Source organism: Penicillium psychrosexuale (genome assembly GCF_028828465.1).
Source record: "Penicillium psychrosexuale strain IBT 29551 chromosome Unknown utg000002l, whole genome shotgun sequence".
In the NCBI taxonomy this organism is placed as follows: Eukaryota; Fungi; Ascomycota; class Eurotiomycetes; order Eurotiales; family Aspergillaceae; genus Penicillium; species Penicillium psychrosexuale.
The window spans coordinates 1,203,148-1,226,378 of record NW_026643187.1 but is presented as its reverse complement, the minus strand read 5'-3'; the positions used below and the strand labels follow the sequence as shown (position 1 = coordinate 1,226,378).

The 23,231-nt window shown below is 47.7% G+C and overlaps 6 protein-coding genes across 6 annotated transcripts; 3 read left to right on the top strand and 3 right to left on the bottom strand.

Annotated features, from left to right (window-relative positions):
* Window positions 1-682: 682 nt before the first annotated feature.
* On the top strand, window positions 683-1,210 carry N7518_001596 (uncharacterized protein; the record flags this gene model as incomplete). Its single annotated transcript, XM_057182524.1, has 1 exon — window positions 683-1,210. The coding sequence occupies one exon, from the start codon at window positions 683-685 to the stop codon at window positions 1,208-1,210; it is 528 nt and encodes a 175-aa protein (XP_057043974.1).
* Window positions 1,211-3,405: 2,195 nt separating this feature from the next.
* Window positions 3,406-5,160, bottom strand: clrD (uncharacterized protein; the record flags this gene model as incomplete). The annotated part of the gene is made up of 3 exons (XM_057182523.1): window positions 3,406-3,893; window positions 3,951-4,887; window positions 5,068-5,160. 3 exons carry the CDS (start codon window positions 5,158-5,160, stop codon window positions 3,406-3,408), a joined length of 1,518 nt encoding a protein of 505 aa, XP_057043973.1.
* Window positions 5,161-9,325: 4,165 nt separating this feature from the next.
* Window positions 9,326-12,584, bottom strand: kin1 (putative serine/threonine protein kinase Kin1; the record flags this gene model as incomplete). Its single annotated transcript, XM_057182522.1, has 3 exons — window positions 9,326-11,271; window positions 11,328-11,955; window positions 12,009-12,584. The coding sequence occupies 3 exons, from the start codon at window positions 12,582-12,584 to the stop codon at window positions 9,326-9,328; spliced, it is 3,150 nt and encodes a 1,049-aa protein (XP_057043972.1).
* Window positions 12,585-13,178: 594 nt separating this feature from the next.
* N7518_001593 (uncharacterized protein) lies at window positions 13,179-16,546 on the bottom strand (the record flags this gene model as incomplete). Its single annotated transcript, XM_057182521.1, is given in 19 exon segments — window positions 13,179-13,521; window positions 13,583-13,612; window positions 13,663-13,813; window positions 13,868-13,932; window positions 13,987-14,117; window positions 14,176-14,200; window positions 14,250-14,352; window positions 14,401-14,443; window positions 14,493-14,536; window positions 14,585-14,970; window positions 15,020-15,142; window positions 15,200-15,252; window positions 15,342-15,381; window positions 15,437-15,595; window positions 15,646-15,751; window positions 15,801-15,856; window positions 15,898-15,953; window positions 15,969-16,128; window positions 16,188-16,546. The coding sequence occupies 19 exon segments, from the start codon at window positions 16,544-16,546 to the stop codon at window positions 13,179-13,181; spliced, it is 2,433 nt and encodes an 810-aa protein (XP_057043971.1).
* A 1,940-nt stretch (window positions 16,547-18,486) lies between these two features.
* On the top strand, window positions 18,487-19,770 carry N7518_001592 (uncharacterized protein; the record flags this gene model as incomplete). The annotated part of the gene is made up of 2 exons (XM_057182520.1): window positions 18,487-19,394; window positions 19,416-19,770. The coding sequence occupies 2 exons, from the start codon at window positions 18,487-18,489 to the stop codon at window positions 19,768-19,770; spliced, it is 1,263 nt and encodes a 420-aa protein (XP_057043970.1).
* Window positions 19,771-21,330: 1,560 nt separating this feature from the next.
* N7518_001591 (uncharacterized protein) lies at window positions 21,331-21,662 on the top strand (the record flags this gene model as incomplete). Its single annotated transcript, XM_057182519.1, has 3 exons — window positions 21,331-21,345; window positions 21,407-21,590; window positions 21,646-21,662. 3 exons carry the CDS (start codon window positions 21,331-21,333, stop codon window positions 21,660-21,662), a joined length of 216 nt encoding a protein of 71 aa, XP_057043969.1.
* Between the last annotated feature and the right edge of the window lie 1,569 nt (window positions 21,663-23,231).

The window sequence follows — 23,231 nt, the reverse complement described above, 5'->3', positions numbered from 1 at the left end:
CTACTCTTTTTTTATTTCTTAGCATTCCCCTCGAATAGATTGGGGATTTTGTCTATGTTTTATGGCCTGTTTGGCCCATTTTTCTGATTTTTGGTGCTGTATACTACTCTCCTTAGTGTGGGGGCATTTTGCATAGCAGCGGCGTGGGATCCCATTTCAATATTTTTCCATAGACTTGGACACACGATTGATTATTGCATATCGGACATTAAAAGAGATGATTATTCCAACTATCTATAGAAGACTGCATGGGCCAAAGTGGGTCGGATTGGTTACTATTGGCGACGGAAGAGGGAATCGAGAAAAAGATGAGATATGACTATATGGCTATGAATACATGTACTTTTAGATAAGTACATACCTCTTCATATGGAGAATACAAAACTAGCAAAAGAAGTCCAGCCCTAAAGCCATTGTGTATCCGTTTGCAGGGACAATCACATTCATCCGCATGCGTTCACCCGCGTTCAATCCGTGTCTTAACCCTCCCTGCAGCAATAGTCCTTGCAGTCAACCCGTTATAGGATTAAGGAAAAAAGTAAATACCTAGGACAATTCTCTATTCTTTCCTCTACAAATAACCAATTCAATCCTCATATCCTGCTCTACTATGACATAGTCCAACAGTCAAATCAAAAACCTCACAAAAACCTCACATTCCATAATATAACCCAAAGCAACAATGCATATCGCCTCGCCATTTCTCTCTTTGAGCACATCTTTCCGCTCCAGAAGCCCCAAATCAGGCAGCGACAGCTCGAGCCCAAGTTCAACAACGACCTCACCACCCTCCTCTCCAACCTCCACCCACTCGCCTCAGAGCTCACCACACCACCTCTTCAACCTATCCTTCCACCCCTCCAAAGCCCAGCACATATTCCGAGGGCACCCCGACAGTGCCAGGCACACAAATACTAGCCCCGGAAATTCAGCCCGCCCCCGCCCGGCCTCCGACGGCCCCCACAATTCCAACGCCGTCAGCGTGCTCCCCTGCGCGGTCCTACGTGGCCGCTCAGCGATGGTTATCCGCCGACGATTGTCTAAGATCGACCTGGCGCTGAGTGAAGAGCGGTTGCGATGTGACGAGGACGCTATTGAGCGGCAGGGGTTGGGGCTGATGGAGCCCCGGCCGGTAGATCTGGGGATTGGGGAGGTAAAGCCTAACTTTGTGATGGGCGGCATCTTTGAGGTTATGGAGGGGCGGGCTTAGGCTTGACTTGACTTTGCGCTTTTCTTTACACTATGGTTCTTTTTTTCTTTCTACTTTTTCTTTGGTTTACACTGTGATACTCTATTTGTTTTAATTGCCTTTGTATTTCTCATACTAGAAGTTGGATTGTCTGCTTCCGGAAAGGAATGTGAGATACAAGGGAATATGTATAGTGGCTGGATATTGGATATATGTTACATATTTTTTTGGTTACATTTGAGCCCTTGCGGAACTAGCTGCCCAATATTCAATGTCTCAAGGTTGTTTTGCCTAATATCGTTTATGTCTATGTCCCTAGCTAATGCATAGTACTTTCTTTTTAAGGTTCATCCATTTTATACTTCTATCAAGAGTCAAATGCAAAAGCGGGTAATGCCGGACCGGACTAGCTTGCATTTTATACTCCACATCTTTCTCCGGGGGAGGGCTAGATCAGCCTGGAGAAGTGAAGCATCAAGCCCCATGCTTGGCCCTAATCTCCGGATAGACTTTCGGAGAAGACCAAATTGGGGGCTATTTTGCGACACTTATCTTCATTTATAATTCCTCCCTCCCCATTTGCAGTCTCGGCCTGGCCATTATCGCGGAAACAGCCCTATGGCTTTCATCTTCTCCTAGCCATCCGGGATCCCTGTATATACCCGAGCAACTCACTTCGTCCTCGACCACATCCATAAACTACCTAGTGCTGTGGTCTGTGGAGGAAGGGTAGGTACGAGACGGGCTGCCGTAAGCCGCTGACCCCTAACAATCTGAAGCTGCCATGGGACCCTTGGTTGATTGTTCAGGTTTATCATCACATACCTGCCTGCCGTGGCATCAGTAGGTGGCTTATATCTTTTTCCTGATGGCGGTAACTAGGGATGGTTATAAAGTTGTTGTTTCTTCCAGTGAGGACGTGGTATCAGCACTTTTCTTGTGCTACTATGCCGGGGAGCCTGGGGGTTTTATATGCCGCTTTGACCCATGCATATGTGGCCTCTTGACTCATTGAGTGCTTTGCAGCAGACTAGGCACCTGGTTCTAGCCCAGACTGGACAGGTCTTCCAGTTCGCTTATGTAATTTATTCCTGGACAAGCCCTAACTAGTTAACTAGTGCAGTGGGGGTTTCCAGAGCAGGATGACTAAGCGGCTATGTGACATAAAAGCACTCCTGAGGCATAGATAGTAACGCAGACACCTTTCCACCTCTCTTCTCGGTAGTCACCCCATGGTGTTCTCCTCTCTAGCACCCTAATACTCCCAGTGACGACTCTGCTCTCACACCTGTTTCGCAGACAGGGCTGTCGGTGCGCCCTCAGGGGTCCCCTCTTCACTAGTTAGTTAGCAACCGTTAACTAGTTGACTAGACCCCCGGTTCAAGGACTCATAAATTATGACATCCATTCGAAACATGTCTATAACTATACCTACCTAGGAACTAGGTGGTCATGTATAGATTTCCGCACGACCCATTGCCGACTGTGCCCAGTACTGCTTCTAGGGACTCAAATTGGGTCACAAGCTTTGGGTATAATTCTGCTGATTTCATTGCCGCCAAGACCCTAATTCATGCACAAATTGGGTCGAACTGGGGCCCAAACTGGGGTTCCCGGGACCGTCACTGGGTCTGGGGGAGCCTGGTCTCTGGGTTGGGCCTAGGTTGGGCCTGGGTCTCGACCCTATATTTGCAGGACTATTCTCTTAACTCGTCTCCCACGGACCACAGGCTACGGTCCCACCTCGTCTCCTAACTCGTCCGTCAGTGCACCAGCCAGCTAGAACCTTTTATACTTCCTTTACTCTATCGAAATACTAGATTCGGCTATATACCCACTTCCCTCTTATCTATTGGATAGGCGAGGACACTACGTAATGAATTATGAGACCACATCCACAAGGGCTAAGTCAGGATTTGAAAGTAGTTTGAAATAAGGATTTGTTGTTTGTTGTCTGTTGTTAATCGTACATAATTCTTGTCGGGGTATTGTGAAGCTAACATATGGCAAAGGCAAAAAAAGATGCCAAGATGAAAGAGATTGGAAGAGGCGCCTTATGCACTTGCGTTATGGTCATGATTGTGTAAAAACGCCAAGTCGCTAATCAGACATGAATCATGATGGGGGTATGAAAAATCGCAAAAGCAGAAAAGCGAGGATATTGGCGGCCGGTTGGTACTGCGGAAAGGATAGCCACGGTTGATAGGAAGGAAAGCCTAATTAGGCTTAGATCCCTGGCCCTTGCGCTTGTTTGGCCATAATTGACCTCGGCACTTAGCTTCACCACACAGGCACTGGACAGCCTCAGGGTCAATCTTTTGAGGAGTTGTGTTCTCCTCGCCCTGATTATAGTCAAATGTTAATTCAGTGCCGGGGGAAATGTCGTTGTACGCGAAAAATGCAAGGTTGTACAGATATTCGTCGGCATGATTCGTGGTGCAAACAGGGACGATCTTGCAATTAGGATTGCATGAGTGGTTCATAAACCGAGTTGGCGAGCCAAACTTGCGGCCGTCGACGACTTTCATGTTTTGCTCTTCATCGTCGTCATCCTTCACATACCAGTCCAAAGAGAAAAGGTATGATTGCGTATGGGAACCATCGGTGAGATTCTCGCGCTCGTCAGCTTCAAGCTTTGTAATTACCTCACCGAGGTAGAGGTCGATGAATTGCCCACGGTGAATCAAGTCAGGGGACCGAAGACCTAATAAATATCATAATTAGTACACATATAGGGGAAAAGGAGTGAAATGAGACGAACCAAAGCCCCGAGCTCCAGTGTCAAAGATCTCCAGTCTAACAGTCCTGCCTTTCTGAACGACATGATTCCAGCATCGTTTTCCACTGCAGCCACAACGGGAGTTGCATTCATAGATGATCGCCTTGCGATTAAGGAAACTTTTAGTTGCCACAATCAATTTAGGATTGCTTTCGCAGATCTGGTAAGGGACGATTCGATCTTCTGAATCTTCTTCCTTGCTGAGGCAATCGCATTCGAGTCGATTGCAGCCGCCAGTTTCAGTACAAGCACAGCCGATGTTGAATTCGGAATCATCCGGAATCCGTTCAACACCTGCACGGTACTGATAACTGTTGACGAACTCGAAGTTATCGGCTAGTTTAGCAAGACGCTTTGGGGAATTAACTGTCGGAATGACCGTAGGCCCATTGATGCGCCTAAGCTTCTCGTCAAGAGTGTGGCGGAGTTTTGAAAGATAATTTTGTTCTGTGGACGATGGCGGGTTGAGAGTGTTGAGAGCCGAGCTTGATCTGAATGACAATGCGACAGAACGACGGTCAACACGAGCCCTGGAAGTAGGATATGCAGCTTTGGTGACTCTTTCCTCTTCGTCAGTTGTAGGAAAGATATCATTATCCATTCCATTAACTTTAGAGACATCTCGTGCGATTGCGATCTCCCGCCTTTGCTTTGCTGTTGGTGATGGAATCACAACGCTAATGTGAGATGGCGTTATGCTTGGCGCTGGACTCAGCGAGGATGGACACCACCCGGATGGATAAGGGTGAGCATGTGACCGCCTATATCGTGCAAACTTGTGGACATCGCTCGACGACGACGAATCTGAGGTATCATCAGATAGCGATACCTCCACGCTTTTCCTTTTCAATGGCACAGTTGGTGGCCGATAAGTTAACGTTGTCACAAAGGGAAGTTTGGCCTGAACTAATTCCTTTGGCTATAAGTGATGTTTAGTAAACAATCCAAGGAGGTTATGTACGTAGTGCCGGATTGCCAGATTGCCGGATTGATAGTGAGGTAAACAGTTGGCTTAGGGGGGCGAAGGGAATTGGAGCAGACAAAGAACGGCATAGGCTCAGTCTTTGGAAGGTCGAGGTGAACGCGAACAAGCACTTACCAGCTCAGAATTACCCAATTCAATCTCATTGGTTAGGTCAATGAACACTCGGTTCTGATTAGCCCCCGAGCCAGGGGGAGCGCGTCCCGCCATCTAAAGCCACGCCGCGTAGGTGTGGTAGGGGGTAAGTTGTAACTTGTAACAAACTGAAGAACGCGTGCGAAAGCGCGTCGAGCCTCGCAATTTCAAACCCTTTCAGGACTGGACGAAGAGAGTGATGGAAAACAGGCTGCTAAGGCTATTGAGATGCTCGGGGTGTCGACGAGTCGAGGATTCTAGCCTAAAGAGCTAGGTAAAAGGGAGCCCGGAGAGGAGATTCGAGAAAACAACGTCTGAGATGAAGAAAAAGGGAGAAACAATATCTCCAAGAAGCGCCGGTAAAACTAAAAGAAACTAGAAGAAGATCCAACGTCTGTGGCGGATGGGAGACGTGATGGGAGATGGAGGACTGGTGAAGAGGTGAGGTCGAGAAAATGAGGACGGCGATATCATGTGGTGGGGCAATATATGCTGACTCAGCACCTTGGTCCACGTTACCTAAATAGGCAATGATCGCCATATGTGTCAGCGTCTTTGTGGCCTCAATTCGAAGAGAAACATGTCTATATTATTATTTTTGAGATGCTCATTATTCTCACTATCCAATGAATTGATTTTGCCTTGTATGTTTCCAGTGTGCTGTGTTTTGGGTTGATGGGGTATTTCGGTTAGCGGCTGCTGATTGGTGATCAAAAGGGAGTTGTCAGGAAGTGCGGGAACAGCGCCGGGAAAAAATTATGGGTCTTTATTTGATTCCCAACCGCCCGATAGCTTCCAGGCCCGAAAGTAGGCTAGAAATGCAGGAAAAAGCTCCAACTTATAGAGCTCATTGCCTGCTATCGATTGATATATTTATCAATTGGATTAGATGTGGGGATTGGCGTATACCGCCGTCTAGAGGGCTTTGAAGTTTTGACTATTGCAAATCCTTGGCATCAATATCGGACCATGCGGGCCGCAGCGGACCTCACTTCATCCAATCAACGCGCTACGTTATTGATGACTCAGCGCAGGAGGTCGCCTATTTTAGAGAGAATTGATAGTATAATTATCTAGAATCCTGTATCCGATATTATAAACAGGTTATAGGTCGGATTATGTAGCAATTTGCAGGCGTCGCGTGTGTATAAAGTGGTCACCTCTAGGTAGGATTAGTAATATATTAGTAATCGCACGTGACGCATCTGCACAACCCGGAAGAGATTCCGGTGCATCCGGTCGACTTTTAGCTTACTAGGGGCGTTTGGCTCCCAAGAAATCCGAAAGCCTGTCTTTTTGGCAGACTGTGTTAGAACTTAAGGGCGCAGGGGTCAGAGTTGGAGTTGAACTTGTCGCATGGGCGCAGGGGACCAGGGGTAGACCGTAGAACTCCCTACCGTCCTCCCGAGTGCCGACAGTCACACAGGCACCGTTCAGAATCTCCCGGGATAGTTCTCCTGGCACCGTTCTCCCATTAACGATGTCCGGCCCCCGGGACTCCGGGTCCCATCAATGATGTCCCATTGTCCCATTTGCGATGCCCCGTTACCCGGCCCCCGTATATGATCTCGATTCTCTCGTTTAATGTTACGGCCCCGAGGGTCACCTGCACAACTGGCCCGTATGGCTCGACGTACTCGCTAAGTAAGCGCCAGAGGTATACACACACCGCGCACATGGGATTAGAACCTTAGCGATTAGTCTACTCAATTGCATGTGTTGGAGTGTGGCAGAACTAGGCACAATGCTTTATAATGCACTCTCGAGGGGTCAAATGCGTAGTGTTTAAACAGATAAACAGCTAGGCGGTCAAGTGTCAGGTCAAAGATGAGATCAAAGTGTATATCATAGGATGAAATAGTCAATTTGTCTAACTAATATTCAATACAATTTGGGGCTTTCTTATAACAATCAAACATCGCGGATAGCTCGGTAAATCAAAGATCAGATGATTCATGACTTCTTCTTCAGATGTAACTTCAGATGAATCATGACTTTGTTCAGATGTAACAAAGCAAGACGGGATGTAACAAAGTAAGCAATCAATGACATCATTAAAACCAGGAACACATATATTCCAACACATGAGCCATCTTTGGAACCTCCACTCTAGTTCGAAACCTCCATTTCAGGATACGCTAGTAGCTAGTTCTAACATTTAAGATCTCCGAGTACAACCATTTGGCAATGGCTCTTAAACACACATGCAGTCAGTGACTTAAGTCTTCAATGTTCATGACCCAAAGGCTAAAGCCCAAATCACCCAGTACTAGTTATAGCAAATCTAAAGTTTTGGTCGCCCCGGGCCCTACTTACAATTTACAAACTGAATTTTTTTCAAAATCTCTAAGACGTAATGAATAATTTTGCTTATGGAGAAGCTTTGTCTGTAGTTAATTACTTTTTTATTTAGTTTATTTAGGAGGTATCAGGAGCCCTGAAAATTCAGCGATCTTAGACTCTTAGTTGCTCGGGGGCAGTGTTCGTGTTCGGGTTACTTCCGCCAACTGGCAAGTTCGGTCGGGCGCCCGGGCGCACCGACATACCCCCGACACCCCCGACTGTTCCCAAGTTCGGGCAGGTGCGGGTTACACACCAACCTAACTGGCGGGCCTTGGACCCTGAGCCCTGCCGTGCCACGGCCCACAACAGCAGGTAGTGCACAACTGCGGCCCTCTGCGGGTGGTGCTCGTGGTGTTCGGTCCCACTGTTGTACCAGTATTAGCAACGAACTATTGTGATACGGAGAAGATCGCATGGTTTGTATCAGTTGGGTAATCCAACAACAAGTACTATTTAGTACGGGAGCTGGGAATACCTATGAGTGCAGGGTGATGGGCCGTAGATGATCACATGACAGGGGTCTGGGATCACACTATCAAATTGACATTCATGTATTTACCATGTATACCCTCTTTTTCCTTTATTGCATGTATATCCTTGACTTCGGGTAAAGGATATGTCTGGGCGCACATTCTCCCGCTCGGCCAAAAGACCATTATATCAGAGCTCTCGCTCTGGCATGCCTAGGACCAATATATATATAGTACTGCACAAGTTATCTGTGACACGGCTCCGGATGTCTCCTTTCCATTCCATTTTAAGCATATTAGCTCTGTGCGCAATACCTCTGGTGCTACTCGCTACCGCAAGCAGAAGATCACTCCCGCGAAGGATGTAGCTTTCTTGGTTTATTCTTCTGGGACTACGGGTGTGCCTAAGGGTGTCATGCTGTCGAATCGGAATATCGTTGCCAACCACAGCCTTGTCCGTGATCGCCAGAGGTTGATCGGCAGGATCGAGGGACATCTGGTAGTTCATGCAGGGCTGGCAGACCTATTAGATTGACCAAGTATTAGAAGCAGCCAAAGTGCGTAGCTCAAGACAGACCTCCGTCTACGTAAATACATATGCCACCATGGCCAGGTTTGATTTCGAGCCCCTAGACTAGAATTTAGGGTGTTAACGCTAGTTTAGCTGGATTGTCAAGCGATATCTGATGTTGGCTCGCCCTCGACGTTCGATCTAGCTATTTTAGGCCGAGGTCAAGATAAAGTTCCGTTTAAAGACCTCGGGAACCACCAGCAACCGAACCATGGTCCATGGATAGGTGAAGGCCCTGTATGTATGAACTACACGGGATGTGGGGAAAGCAAGCCAACATACTTCGTTGAATTACAACAATAACAATTGACTTGAACTTATTTGCGCAGTATGCGATAGCTTACGACCAAAGAACTCTACGGAAGATTGCCGCAACCATTTTGTATTTGTAGGCACAACATAAAGTTCATAATCAACTGTAGGTACAACATCATCCCCCTAGGCCACAACAGCAATAGAGAACGGTGGGGAAAGCAAAAGCTAAAGCAAAACGCTAGCAACCAAACCATTCTCACTCGATTCTAGTGTACACCATGAAGACCAGAGCAAGTCTAGCTAGGCCAATGAGTATTGAAATAGGCGAGCAGTACTTAGGTTCAGGACGAAAAGAGCAAATGACGGGCTAATGAAGATAAATGATCCCTCTATGAGAGACGGGAGGAAAGCAAGGATAGCAATGGACATGCAATGATAACGGGGCAGAATCGATGAATACTCGTGTGTGCGGATGCGTCGTGGATGGATGTAACTCAAAACAAAGCGAATAAATCGCCAACTACGTGCCACAAAGACAAGGGAAGGGGTCTTGGCATGGAATGTGCTCCTTGGCCAAGGATCCTATGTCAAATGGGACAGGTCACAGTTTCAATGCATCGAGGATCTTCTTCGCCATCTCTCGATATTGCCACATCCCGCCTGATACCTTTTTGAACTGAATACCATGGAGGGAGAACAGAGGTACCTTCACGATCAGGATTTCGAATCGAAGGACGAGGTTCTCTCCGGTGTCGCTCTGTACACGGGTAGTGGTTTCGCCAAGGACACGTTCGCCGACCGGACCACCATGTTCCCGTGCAACATATTCATCTGAGCCGTCCGAGTTCGTGGTGAAACTGCGATCCGGCGCAGCGTGAGCTCGACGATGTCTAGAGGACCCAGTGCGGCTCTCGTCTCGGCTATCCTCGTGGCTGAGGAGGCCGCCAAAGCTAATACGACGGCGGTGCCCTGATACTTGCCCCTGTCGTTCTGGACTGGAGGGGGCAACATCAACCACCTTGTCGAGGTCGATGCTGGGGGCGTGGCGGCAGCTAAACCCACCCTTGATCTCGACATACTCAACCGCGAGCTGCCTCAGGACCCGAATAATGTCAGCCCGGATAACGGGCAAAGGTTTGCTGCTGGTGGTGGAGACACTGAAAAGACCCTTTAGGAACACTGGTTTGGACAGATCTTCTCCCTCGTTGGCGCTCTCCAGTGCCGTTCCCGCGCCAGAAATGTCAGCATCGGTCTCTTCGGGCACATTGGCCTCTCGGGTAGCGTCTCGCCGGGCCCGGCGTGCCTGAATACTTTCTCGCCGAGCGTGTCCCAGCGACATGGTACGCGCCGTGTGCGTGCGCCCACCAGTCCTCGCGGCGGCCGGAACTTTCTGGTTATTCGGAACAACCTGATCAGAGTCACTGGTAGACGGCGGTTGACGGTCTGCAGTAACGTCCGAAGCATCTGCATCACTTCTCCGTCCGGCTCTCCGAGTTCGGTAGTCTGCCGAATTGACACTGGTAGATCTCTCGAGGAATTTGTTGGACCGCGCATTGCGTTCCGATTCTGGCGCCGCTAGAAGATCCTGCTGTGGCCGGCTGTCATTCGAAGAGGTCTCGCCTGGAGATGGCTCTGCCCGGCGAGTTCTCCTTACACTGAAGCCACGGTGCATCGGAGATGCTGAATCTGCAGGAGGTTGGACATTGAGTGTGGGTGTGTTGGGAGTGCTGATGCGTTCACGGTCCACATCGCGGCTGCGATCTTTGGCCCTGCGAGTGCTAAATCGTCTCAAGATTCCAGCAGCAGTGCTTTCTTTCTTGGCAGGTGTGTCGGGGTGCGAGGTAGGGACCGCGTGCGCAGATGGCGTGGAAGAATGGAATATCTTCAATCCTTCTGAGGCTTCGTCTTCGCCATGAGTGCGGGCCCGTGGCCGAGATCGTCGTCCTGTATCCTTGTCCCCTGCCAACTGGTACTGATTGGTGTGGGCGGCTTCCGGGGGCCGCAGCTCAGGCACCTGAACTTCACTGTGGGTTTGACGAAGATCAAGGGCACCAGGTCGTGCTTCGGCCCGCTCTCGGTCAAGTTTTTCTTTGACTAGATGATATGTGGACACCAACGGACTGTAAGCATTTAAAGGGTCGTTGCCTAGTTGCACAGCCTCCGCTGAAGGGGCGGAAAGGGTATCACGACTGGCCGCAGAGTTTCGTCGTTTGTAGAAATCGAACACTCCTCGTTTGCGCTCTGTGTGATTGGAAACAGGCTGTTGTAGTTCGCGGAAGTACAGCCGGATAGCATGTTGGTAATCTTCGGACTCCAATACCTTGGTCAACTGAGCTGTAATGTACTCCGGAGGCCCAAAGTCAAACCCGGTCATCTTTTCAATGACCTCTGGATCTAGAGGTAGCTGTAATGGCTCACGCTGGGGGAGGTAATTCTCCGGAGGGTTACTAAAACCCTTGTTCATCCAGGGATGATTTATGATCTCGGCCAAGCTAGCACGCTGCTTGGGGTCAGTGACCAGCATGCGGGATATAATGTGTCGACACTCTGCGAAACATGATCAGCAATGGAATCAGAGAAAGCATCCTGCAAAGTTGACTTACCAGCGGTGAGACCTGGCGGGTACTCCACCACACCTTTCTTGATTTTGGCATGCAGCTGAGGCATACTCTGGTCATCGAAAGGTACCTTCCCACAAACCAAGACATAAAGGACAATTCCAAAGCTCCAAACATCAACTTCGGGTCCCGTGTATTGTCTGGCCTGAAGCAATTCCGGAGCAGCGAAATACAGACTACCGCAGAATGTCTTCAGAAGGCTTCTTGGGGAGAACAAGTTGCTAAGACCAAAATCAATGATTTTGATATCACCGGTCTTGCTGATAAGGATGTTCTCAATCTTCAGATCGCGATGGACGATGCTGTTACGGTGGCAGTAATCCAATGCGCTGGCGATCTGTCGTGCGAACTTGCGTGCCTGCTTTTCCTTCAGTTTGCCGTGGGAGATGATATAATCGAGCATTTGACCGCCATTGACATATTCAAACAGCATGTACCAATGGTATGACGTTCGAACAACGTCCCGCATGCCGCAGATATACGGATGGTTCACTAGGCTGACAATGGCGGCTTCTCGGGCTGTCCGAATCTCCTTTGAGCGATCGGCTCTCTCTGTCTCCCGAGTAGTGCGATGTTCCTCTGTCGAGAGTCGTGGCACGATTTTAATGGCAACCTGCGACCGTAATCAGTATTGTTTTAAGACAACAAAGAGTTGAATATTTGTACTTGTTCTCCGGTCTCCGTATTTTTGGCTAATTTGACTTTTCCCATACTTCCGGCACCTATTGTTTTGCCTAGAGCCCATTGACCCGTCGGCGTCGTGATTGTAGTCCGTCGCCTAGGCGCGGCTGCGGCGGCGGGGGCAGTGGTTGCGGTCGCATGCTGCGGCGGCGGCGGCTGTGAAGCCGAGCTTGGTGTCATATCAACACTGTCTCGTAGACGGCTCTGCGATGAGGGGTTTCTTTGGTGTCTTCGGGCAGTTTCGGTTCGAGCGGTAGAGGGGCGTTCCTGAGATCGGTCCGATGACGTTTCCCGACGAGAAGGAATGCGCGCAACATTAGACGCCTCTGATTCTCGTCGGGCTACACCCTCGAGTGCAGAATGGTTTGAGGGAGGACGCCGGTCTTCGGAAGGAGTTTTTGAATATGTCAAGTTGGTTGGCGTAGGAGGCTGGGACGTATTGGATGGTCGAACTGCCACACTGCGCGTCCGATGGGGGAGATCCGATGGGGCTCGAGAAGGACGAGAGGTAGTTGAGTGGCTGCGGACCACAGTTGGTGCGTTAGTGGTCGGTACTGACATTGTGGATGGGGCTCTCTTTGAGGGATTTGGAGCGGTCAAAGGAGTGGGGAGAGATGAGGGAAGCCGCAGCCAGGACTCGGCCCGAGCACAGTTCTAGCGGTGCGAGGAGGGTTTCACGGAATGAAACAAATCTCGTAACGCGAACGCGATGAAAGATGGTGATACTGAAAGGACGAGATGGTGGGGGTTAAGAGTAAGAGGAGGTTGGGATGCGGAGATCATCTAGGGGCGACACTTGCAAGGTTGGTAACTAAGCTCTCGAGTTGATACCCAAATTCTGTTTGAGGCTGGGCTTCACCCCCGATTATGCCCCTTTTTTTTGAAGGAATTTTTTAATTCTTTAGTTTTTTTTAGCTTACTGTTTATTTTCTAGGGAACACTATTGACATGCATATAAATGCTACTGTGACCACGTCACCACCTGGCTACGTGCAACGCTGAGGAACTGGAACTACTAATGGAACGTTCATTAGCCATGGTCACGTGTGTCCAGGTACTATAAATATCTCGAGGTTATGGTACACAACGTTATAAGTCTGCATTTATATAATGGAATATTCAAAAAGAGCATGGTCGAGGCGAGTAATGAGTACATCACCACTCTTTTGGTCCGAGTCTCTCCATCTGCGACAGTCTTTCGAACTGCCGTATAAAGAGAGTCCTATGTTCCTCGTTAGGACCCACGTCAATAAATGGCGGGATATAGTTACGTACCATGGTCTCGTATGGAGCAATATTTCCCCACCATTGGGGTATCGAGACATTTGGCAGAATAATCGCAAAGAAAATAACAATGGTGGACAGAATGAGGCCCGAGTCAAGTCCTGCGGCGGTGATATAGTTGTAAGTATGCCACCAACCGCCCCATCGGCGTCGAATCCAGTAGTTGAAGATGAGGCCAAAGATAACCCATGAAGAGAAGCTCAATGGGGTGGCCCTGTGAAATGATCAGTAAGAGGTAACCGTGAACAATAGCATCGGGAGTGTTGTAGACTTACGAAGGCAACCAGGCCATAGCACCTAGCATCCTATTGATACAATTAGCACATTCCACCAAAGATGACCTTCCGCGACTTACACAGGTGCGTTTAGGAACCTGAGCTTAGACCGAGGGCGCATTCTTATCAAGACATAGAATACCACCGGAAGAAGAGCACCAATCAACCAGAACCATTGTATTTGCGTGTACATGCCGCCAGGTCCAAACATACGTCGTGGGCCAATGACACCTAAATAAGAAGTCAGTAATATGTTGATACATCCCTGAGATAGAACAAACTGACCCCACACAATGCTGGATGAAAAGAATGCTCTTCCATTCGGGCATGCAAAATTCCCTGACTGAGTACTATTTTTATAGATGGTTAATACATGTTCTCTTTCAAAGACGTGCATAACATACGTTGTGCAAACTTCATCGATATTGTTCAGAGTCCAATTCATGACTGCAATCTGAACAATACTTGCCCATACCGTGGCGACAACTTGACACATAAAGGTGACGCGGGGTGGCACTTTCATATAATGGGCCAGCTGTTGTTGAAGAAAAGTCAACAATTTTGTCCACTGACATGGAGAGGAAGTTCCTTACTTTGAGATCCGAACAGTATACTTGACTATTGACAAGGTCAGTTACTATTCTGGGAAGAGAGGATTGAACCTTACGCTTGTCCCAAGGTGATGGTGCTAAAGACCTTGAATACCATGACCGCAATCGGCTTTCCTGGAATCATGAAACCTGCCAGAAAAGGCGATAAGACATTGAGCGCTATATAAATTAGCGTTGCACCCACAAAAGGGTCGAGACCGCACGAACAAAGCATAATATTGGTGATGCCGAGAATCACGCAAGTCGGAATCTGTTGGATGAGTCAGAAAGAACCTCCCCGTGGCCATGACAAAACGTACTATAAAGACGACGGCAATGATAATTGAGACAAAAAAGCCCCACCCTATGTTTGGTTAGATTTGATCATCAGATCTCGAGGAGTATTACATACAAGGGAGCTGCGAATCATATGCCAGAATGCCTGCAAGCCCTAGCGCGATCGAGCATATGAATAGTGTCGCATACCACCAGTCGGGGGCTTCTTTGTACTTTTTCATCATGATAAGATGAATGTCGGGTTCCTGATTCCGAGAAGCCCTGAATTGATGCCATATCTCCTTTCGATGGAAGAGAATAACATGTACAATAGCTGCTGTAAGGGCCGCAAACGACAATCCGTAGTTCAAGGCAAATGTCGGAGCTAGGAACATCGGCGAATATGCCTTGTATTTTTCCTCATCAAAAGAGAAACCAGAACCTAGGATTCTGGTCACATTATAGGCGCTTTGCGTGTTGTCATAGGTGCTGGACGTGTTGATAGGGAGATAGGCGGAGTACCTATATTGTGTCAGCCTTGAAATGATTGTGGTGAGATATTTCAGCATACAAAGCCCCAGAGTAAGAGATCCCGATTGTGGTGATGATCACAAAAACCACAAGCCCGATGAAGGTGTTGACAAGAGCATGGACAGGTGCCAAGAGTGGATCTCCGAGATATGCAGAAACATAGCTGGTTGTAATTAGCTTTACATCTTTCCAGCATGTATACCATTGACGGGAATCTTACGTCCAATCAAACGTGATAGGAATGAGGGAGAGTCCTGTGAAGCCTCCGAACAACTGATTCAAAACCACATTGTTGGGTCGGATCCCTACAGGCAAAAAGAGTCAGCGCAAGTCAGGAATGAAACGAGTCAACGGGATCTTACATGTGACAAAAGCAAAAACAGAGAGTCCTTTCCCGGTACCCTGCAGTTCGAAGAAATCAGCATATGCAGTTCAAATTAGAACAAGATAGACTTACCAATACCAGATAAAAGACCCAATTGTCACATATAGAAAATATCGGTAGCGTGAAATGCTCCATCCGTGGGTCTCTGATTCATCCGAGGAGCTCCAGTCGTGAAGAGCATAAAACAGGGAAGTGTTCGCAAATTGACTAGGCCACATCATAGCAGCGGGCCTTGACATCGTGAGTATGTGGGACTCTTGGCAGGAAAGGTTCCAACTTACCAGACGAGGAAACGGCGGAAAATGCCTGCCAGGGACATACCAATTACCTGACTGCTCAAAGCGAATAAGAGTTGGAATCCCCATCCAAGTTCCATATTATATAGTGCTGGAAAGTGCGTTAGACAATATTGACTTGACGCAGAGATGTTGCTTACGCTTCGCTTTCAATGCCAAGAGGGCATCTGTACAATAAGCATAGCCGATCGACACACTATATATTGCTTAGCATTGATATCAAAGCTTATCAAGAACTACCGACTTTGCCATGATCTGAAAACAAAAGTCAGCTTGATTAATTTGAAAACCCACTTTCAAGAGCTTACTGTGATGACCGCATGCTCTTTGATAGTGAACGGACCGGTATTCAACGTCCATTTCACTCCAAATGTATTGAACTTCCGAGTCGGCATTGTCTTGGCCCACAAACACCCTATCGGATAGACCAGCAACTGAACGACGATAGCAGGGAACGAGATGGCAGGGCTCTTAATATACGATGAGTCAATTAACCCCTACTCAGAGACTGCAGAGCCAAATCTCACCTCATACTCAGAAACATATTAAGACCACTTCCAAGAGTAGTGAAAAACATGCCCAGCACCCACGCGCGCACGGTGTTGGCAACTTCTCCGCCATCTGTGTTGCGCACCGCAGCACGAACAGACTCATACTGGGGCTCATGGGCGAGAGTCTTTTCTAACTCGAGGGCCCTCTCTTGATCCTCTGTCTTGACTGTCTCGTTGATAGCATCGATCTTCTCCTGTGGCAAGTTTGGATCCCACTGGTGGGAGAGTTGGACCTTGTGTAACTCTTGGATCGTATTGGTTACTGACTTCTTATCGTTTGGCATGTCGAGCTGGGATGGGTCAAGGCCCTCCGTGACAGGCAGATGCGAACTCATTCTGCAACAATAGGGCAACAGGTAACCTGGTTAGGGTCTAAATGAGATATCGGCTTAGAGTTAAAAACTTCTAGACATGGCAGCAGGGCTGGAATAAATACAAAAAGAGAGAGATGAAAGGGGATATTAAAGGAGATTATCTATCACAGCAAACGGCCGAGGCCTATACTCCGTACAAAGCATCAGTTGAGCTTGAGTTTTCTTATCTCAACTTGTCAATGGCTATAGTACTACCAATGTAGGTGTGTGTATGTAGACAAGTTCAACCCTAGCCGGATCATGTTGCTGGTCTAGCCGTTAAGATGATAAGTTTCTCGAAAGACAATGTAGATTTTGATTCATTCCCCGCATTCCAGCCCTAATCGCGCTTGCTATTCTTCCGTCAAGATAACAATCTACCTGCTTTAGGTATAAATGCGGAGAAAGGCCGCGCAACTTTATGAGCTAGTTTAGTCCATGCGATATGAACAAAAACCGACCATTCGGACCGATCAGCGACGGGGGATATAATGTCGGAGACACCACCCGATGTAGTAACTTGTGGTAGGACTTATTCATTTTAATCTAGGGCGCTACAATGGTCTATGTTCCTTTACACAAGCCTATCTTTTTGTTTTTCAGTCTAGCCCCAGGAAAGAGCTTCTTATCCACTTCACATGTCTTCTTGTTCCGATTTCCTACCCCTGGGAGTCAATTTAAACAAATATACTTTTTTTTTTAAACAAACAACACGCAAATTTTATCTATTTTCGAGCGAAACAGAGCGAGCTGCATTCTGCCTGACATGGTATCTGTCACGTCACCCAGGGGCATTGCCATCCAGCGTGCACAAGTCGACACAATACGCGACAGGATTGAGCGCATCACCGAGGACCTCAAAGATATCAAGGAATTTTTCCCCATCAAGATATCTCCGAGGAGAACACAAAGATTACGCCAGTTCCTTACATCCGAGCTCGACTCACTCCACAGCCAGCCCTTTGATCTTTATGATCAGCAAGGGAAGGTAGATTATACTCTCGTGAAAAACTACCTAGTGCAGTGGGGGTTTCCAGAGCAGGATGACTAAGCGGCTATGTGACATAAAAGCACTCCCGAGGCCTAGATAGCAACGCAGACACCTTTCCACCTCTCTTCTCAGTAGTTACCCCATGGTGTTCTCCTCTCTAGCACCCTACTACTCCCAGTGACGACTCTGCTCTCACACCTGTTTCGTAGGTAGGGCTGTCGGTACCCCTTAGGGGTCCCCTCTTCATATGGTGACCGACGCAGGGAGTAGCGTCAACCGGTGTGTTAGGGAGGGGGTGACTACTAAATCTACCTTGCCAGCCTTTTACCACTCCTTTTACTAGTCACCTGGCCGAACGAACGTTATCCTCAAAGCGATATCCTAATCCACTACCTTCTATGATCGGCCGCCTTAGTAACAACCATACCCTACGTTTCAGTCTTCAGTTTCGGCACTAGGTGCCCCCCCAGAGTTATAGATTGGTATAAGAGATACCCCAGAGTGGTATGAGAGATGCCCAGAGTCACGGATATGTTTTTCTTTTCTTTTCAGATGGTTTTGGTTTGGTTGACCAGGGGACGGTTAATTCCTAGAGGGGGGTGATATGCAGTGGGGGTTTCCAGAGCAGGATGACTAAGCGGCTATGTGACATGAAAGCACTCCCGAGGCCTAGATAGCAACGCAGACACCTTTCTACCTCTCTTCTTAGTAGTCACCCCATGGTGTTCTCCTCTCTAGCACCCTACTACTCCCAGTGACGACTCTGCTCTCACACCTGTTTCGCAGGCAGGGCTGTCGGTGCCCCTCAGGGGTCCCCTCTTCACTAGAAAGGCAACTCCGCGAGTTGGAACTCGACTGTAAACAGGATGAAAAAACCGCACTGCTTCTACCATTCTCAGGCAAGCTGCTGGAGCTGTGTGAAGCTCGCATTATGGTGTTATCGATGAATGCAAAAGATGCTGCCCAGAAGCTTGTTGAATCCCAGGCTCAAATCGCAGCCGTGATAGACATGGTCAAGGGCGATTCGACCATGTTCCGGATGGAGAAAACAATTGCATTTAGAGCGGCGAGAAATATAGACTCATTGCACGATAACCTGAAAGAATGGTTCGAATTCTACAAAGGCTACGATCCGTCGTTCAATTGGTGGGTGTCACATCCATATGGGGTTGTGGAAAAAGGGTTGAAAGATGTCTCAGCAAGTATTCGAGAGAACTTGGCTGGCATCCGCCCAGGCAACGATGATGCGATAGTGGGCGATCCTATCGGTCGAGAGGGGTTGCTTAGCGAGCTCTTGGGTGAAATGATTGCCTACACACCGGAAGAATTAATCTCGATCGGAGAGAAAGAGTTCAAATGGTGTGTTGGCGAACTGAAAAAGGCATCACGCAGCATGGGGTTCCAGGACAATTTGAAGCAGGCCCTAGAAGAAGTCAAGAATGATTTTGTCGAGCCTGGAAAACAAACTGGATTAGTTCGAGATCTCACGGTTGAGGCAATCTCCTTTGTCGAAGATCACCAGCTCGTCACCGTTCCGCCGGTTGCCAAGGAGAATTGGCAGATGTTTATGATGTCGCCTGAGCGCCAGAAAGTAAACCCCTTCTTCCTCGGCGGCGAGTGTATCATTGTCTCGTATCCAACCGACCAGATGGATCATGAAGCCAAGCTGATGGGGATGCGCGGGAACAACATCCATTTCTCCCGCGCTACGGTATTCCATGAGATGATACCCGGGCACCATTTGCAGATGCACATGATCGCGAGATACAGACCCTACCGCCGCCTATTTGACACCCCGTTTTGGATTGAAGGATGGGCTCTGTACTGGGAGTTCATTCTGTGAAATGACGAACGGTTCAGAAAGACGCCGCAGAACCGGATCGGGATGCTATTTTGGCGGCTTCATCGATGCGCCCGAATTATATTCTCCATCAAGTTCCATCTTGGCCAGATGGCTCCTGGGGAGTGCATTGATCTACTTGTCGATCAAGTCGGACACGAACGTGCCACTGCAGAAGGGGAAGTGAGGCGATCATTAAATGGCGATTATTCGCCGTTATATCAGGCCGGGTATATGCTGGGTGCGTTACAAATATATGCACTGCGGAAGGAGACTGTCGAGACGGGGCTTCTTGCTGAGAAGGAATTCCATGATCGGTTTTTGAAAGAGAATTGTATGCCAATAGAGTTGGCACGAGCCTTGATGCAGGATTAATCGTTATCGCGTGAGCACAAGCCGTCCTGGAAGTTTTATTCCTTATAGAATTTATTTTGTCGCGGTGAGCAGGGTTATGAGAAATAAATGAAAATATTATTGTCTAGTTATATATCGAAGGGCAGTCTGGCCTGGGTCGGCTAGCAAGCATGGGGATTACACAGACCGTAGTAGACATCCTTATCTCTTAATACAGCAACATCCTATAAGCTCCCTTCTCATTCTGTGAGTGGTGATTGGACTGTCTTCTCCCCTCCAGAATTCTAGTGCACATGAAGGCCCCGAGATTTTCTCTCTGCCTGAAAGATAAGGCCACTACTTGAGGATTCCAGCTTTCCCCACTGCAATATATATCTCCATGAATCCAACACTTAGCCAAAGCACAAACTACCTATATCTATGTTTTGGCCTCACCCTTGAAAGCCAGAATAGCCCCTGGTTTTCGGGCGGAATCGTAATGACTTCTCTGCCGAGGTAGGCTACCATAATTGAAATCTTCCTTGCTTGAAACCCCCAAAGACGACTTTTTTTACCTCAGTGAGAACTACAATAACGTACAGGTTGGAGTCCATGTGTCATTATCATTGCTAGATACCGGGTGACTCCCACTGGCCGAGCTGTGCTTCTAAACGTAGTCTAAGCAAGAGATGTTGGAGGGGACGCTCGGATGAACTACGTCATAGGTCTAGACAAGAAGTTGGGGCTAATACATAACGTATGACTTGCATAGGATCGGACAGCAAATCAGTCAGGTCCAACCCCGCAGTCGTGCATAGCCACATTAGGTGTTAATGACGAGTTTACTTTGAGACAGAATCTCATCTTCTAGAAAGTAAGGGCTGTTTGAATAAGCACGTGTAACGCATTTCCTATATCGTTAAGGCAATACAGAGGTTAAGAGCAACAAAATAAATCTTACCTCAGAGAGACACATTACTCTGTGTCAAGTTAGGTGCGTAGTATTGTTGATTCCCTATAATAATGATCATGACAGCATAATATTCCATGGACAACTATGTATGCTCTTGGGATAGTTACATTAATGGGGTAAAGGTGCCCGTTCATACGTCATGCAGCCAGATGTGTGGGTCCGGGGATAGTTTAGATTGATCTCAACCGACGCATATGTGGAATAACATTTGAACGAACTGGCTTTGGAAGTAAATGGAAAGTTTGAGTTGGCTATGTCTTTGAGAGCCTCAAGTAATGTTCACGTGTGCATTATAACTGTAGATCGAACGCTTTGTCTTCCTACTAAGATGAGGTCAGGAAGGTTAGAAACTGTAAACTGTGGATAGAGCCGGGGGCTACGGCAACCAAGATTCCAAGATTCCAAGATTCCAAGATTCTGATGTTTACAATGCAGCCAACCTTGGCGATGTATGTGACCTAAGGAAACTGTGAGATACCACGGTGATGTCATCATATCATTGCTCCTGCCCCGGTGGGACTCCAGACAGCATAAGTAGCCTTCTACTTCCCTAGAAATTGAACTATTCTTCATCACAACTCATCATCTACTACCTCAAATAACCTTTCAAACAAACGCTCAACTTCACAATGGAGACCGCCAAGGTTCGTGATCAACCAAAATCTCTTGGTATTTGCTTTATCATTGACTAACCAACAATTATAGAACGTCGTTAACTACGTCTCTGAGACCATCCAGGGAACTGGTGCTGAGGCTTCTAAGGAAGCTAACAAGAGCGTCGCCAAGGACAGCGATGCCAAGTTCACCACCCGCGCCAGCGCTGCCAAGGATGCACTTGGCGACAAGACGGACGAGGTTGAACATAACACCAAGGCCGATGTCCACAAGGGTAAGCTGAAATTATCGAAAAAACCTGCTCTAAAACGGCGCTAACAACATTCCAGAGGCTGCCAAGCACTAAAGTGTCACTTTCACTTGTTATGTACACCATCTAGACGGAATTCCGGTCTTTTGATGATTTGACGAAGTAAATAGTTAGCGAACAATACCATCTACAATTTACGACATTCACAATATCTACAGACAGACTTTTAGTAATTAATTATAGGGCACATACTTGACATACCCCGCGTAGAAGTTGTACAAATTACTGACATGTGCTGTTGACATGAGCCTGCCTGCAAATCGAATTGACAAAATATAAACCTTTGGCACTCTCACATAACAAACAGCACCACTTTGCCACGTGGTATATTTGGAAACTAGCGCAGAGCCTATCGGCCATAGACCGAAGATGGTGGATCCTTGTTCTAGTGTTAATGGGTGGTCGGCGCTGGCTAGACTCATGATTAGAATGCATGAATCGGAATCGGGACTTCTGGATTATGACCGGACTTGTGATAAGAGGCTTTATGCATATAAGCAGCCTTGGGCATGCGTTGTCAGAGCTGGATCATGGTATAAAGCTCTGCGATCCCTGCTCACCCGGTTCACCCGGTTTACCCTGTTCACCCTGTTTACCCTGCTCGACTGCTCTCGCCAGGATGAATGAATCAGAATGAGGACTACTAGCTTCTTACTGATCTTACGATAAGAGACTTTATGCATGTAAGCAGCCTTGAGCGTGCGTTGTCCCTGTTTATGGTCTGAAGCTCTCACCCCGCTTAGCTGCTCTGCTCTTGCCAGGATAGCGGGGTCCAGCCATCCAGCAAGTAATTGGCTCAAATTATGAAGCAAGCAAACTGACTCGGGCTTATGACCATCTGCCAGGGTAAAGATGTTATCTATTACCAGTGCTTGGTTATTCTGAATATATAAACGGCAAGAAAACCACCCACTCCTTCTTAGATTCAATCTCTCAGGACTCTTGCATCCAAAATTCAACCCCAATAGTACCGACATAGTAAGTTTAGGCTGTCTTACTACACTATTCTAGGTAAAGATTTTACACATAGCTAATGTGATACCTCTAGGGCTATTACCTACCTCCCAACACGATGTGTTATAACATGATAACATATAGCTGCGGCCACATCCTCAAGTCGCAGTCGACCACCTGCCCATGTGACAAGAAGGATCCGGACATGACCTCGAGCTTCAAGTGCAAAACAACATGTAAGGGGTGAAATTGGTCACCATGCTTGGCCGCGCCGGAGCCTCGTGGCGCTCGCCAAAGCACCTTTGAGTACTGAAGGGTGGACAAATTACCAAGGTTTCTAGCAGGGATATTTGTTTCAATTGCTGGCAGAGTAGCTCTTGCAACTGGGTGTTAGTGGGAAGGAGAGTGGTAAACCACAGCTATTGATTATCTTGTCCTCAGAGGCTATCAAATACTGTGCGGTTAAAATGCTATGACTGACTATTCCTACCTAATATTTATCTTGGAAGTAGGACTGAATCGACCTTAAATCGTTCACTTCCGATATCTCGTCAATAGGGCTTGATGATGTATTCAGGCATCAATAGTGGCCTCAGGCAACACACCAAAGACAAACTTCTCAAACAACCTTGGAACCCCTGGAGAATATCT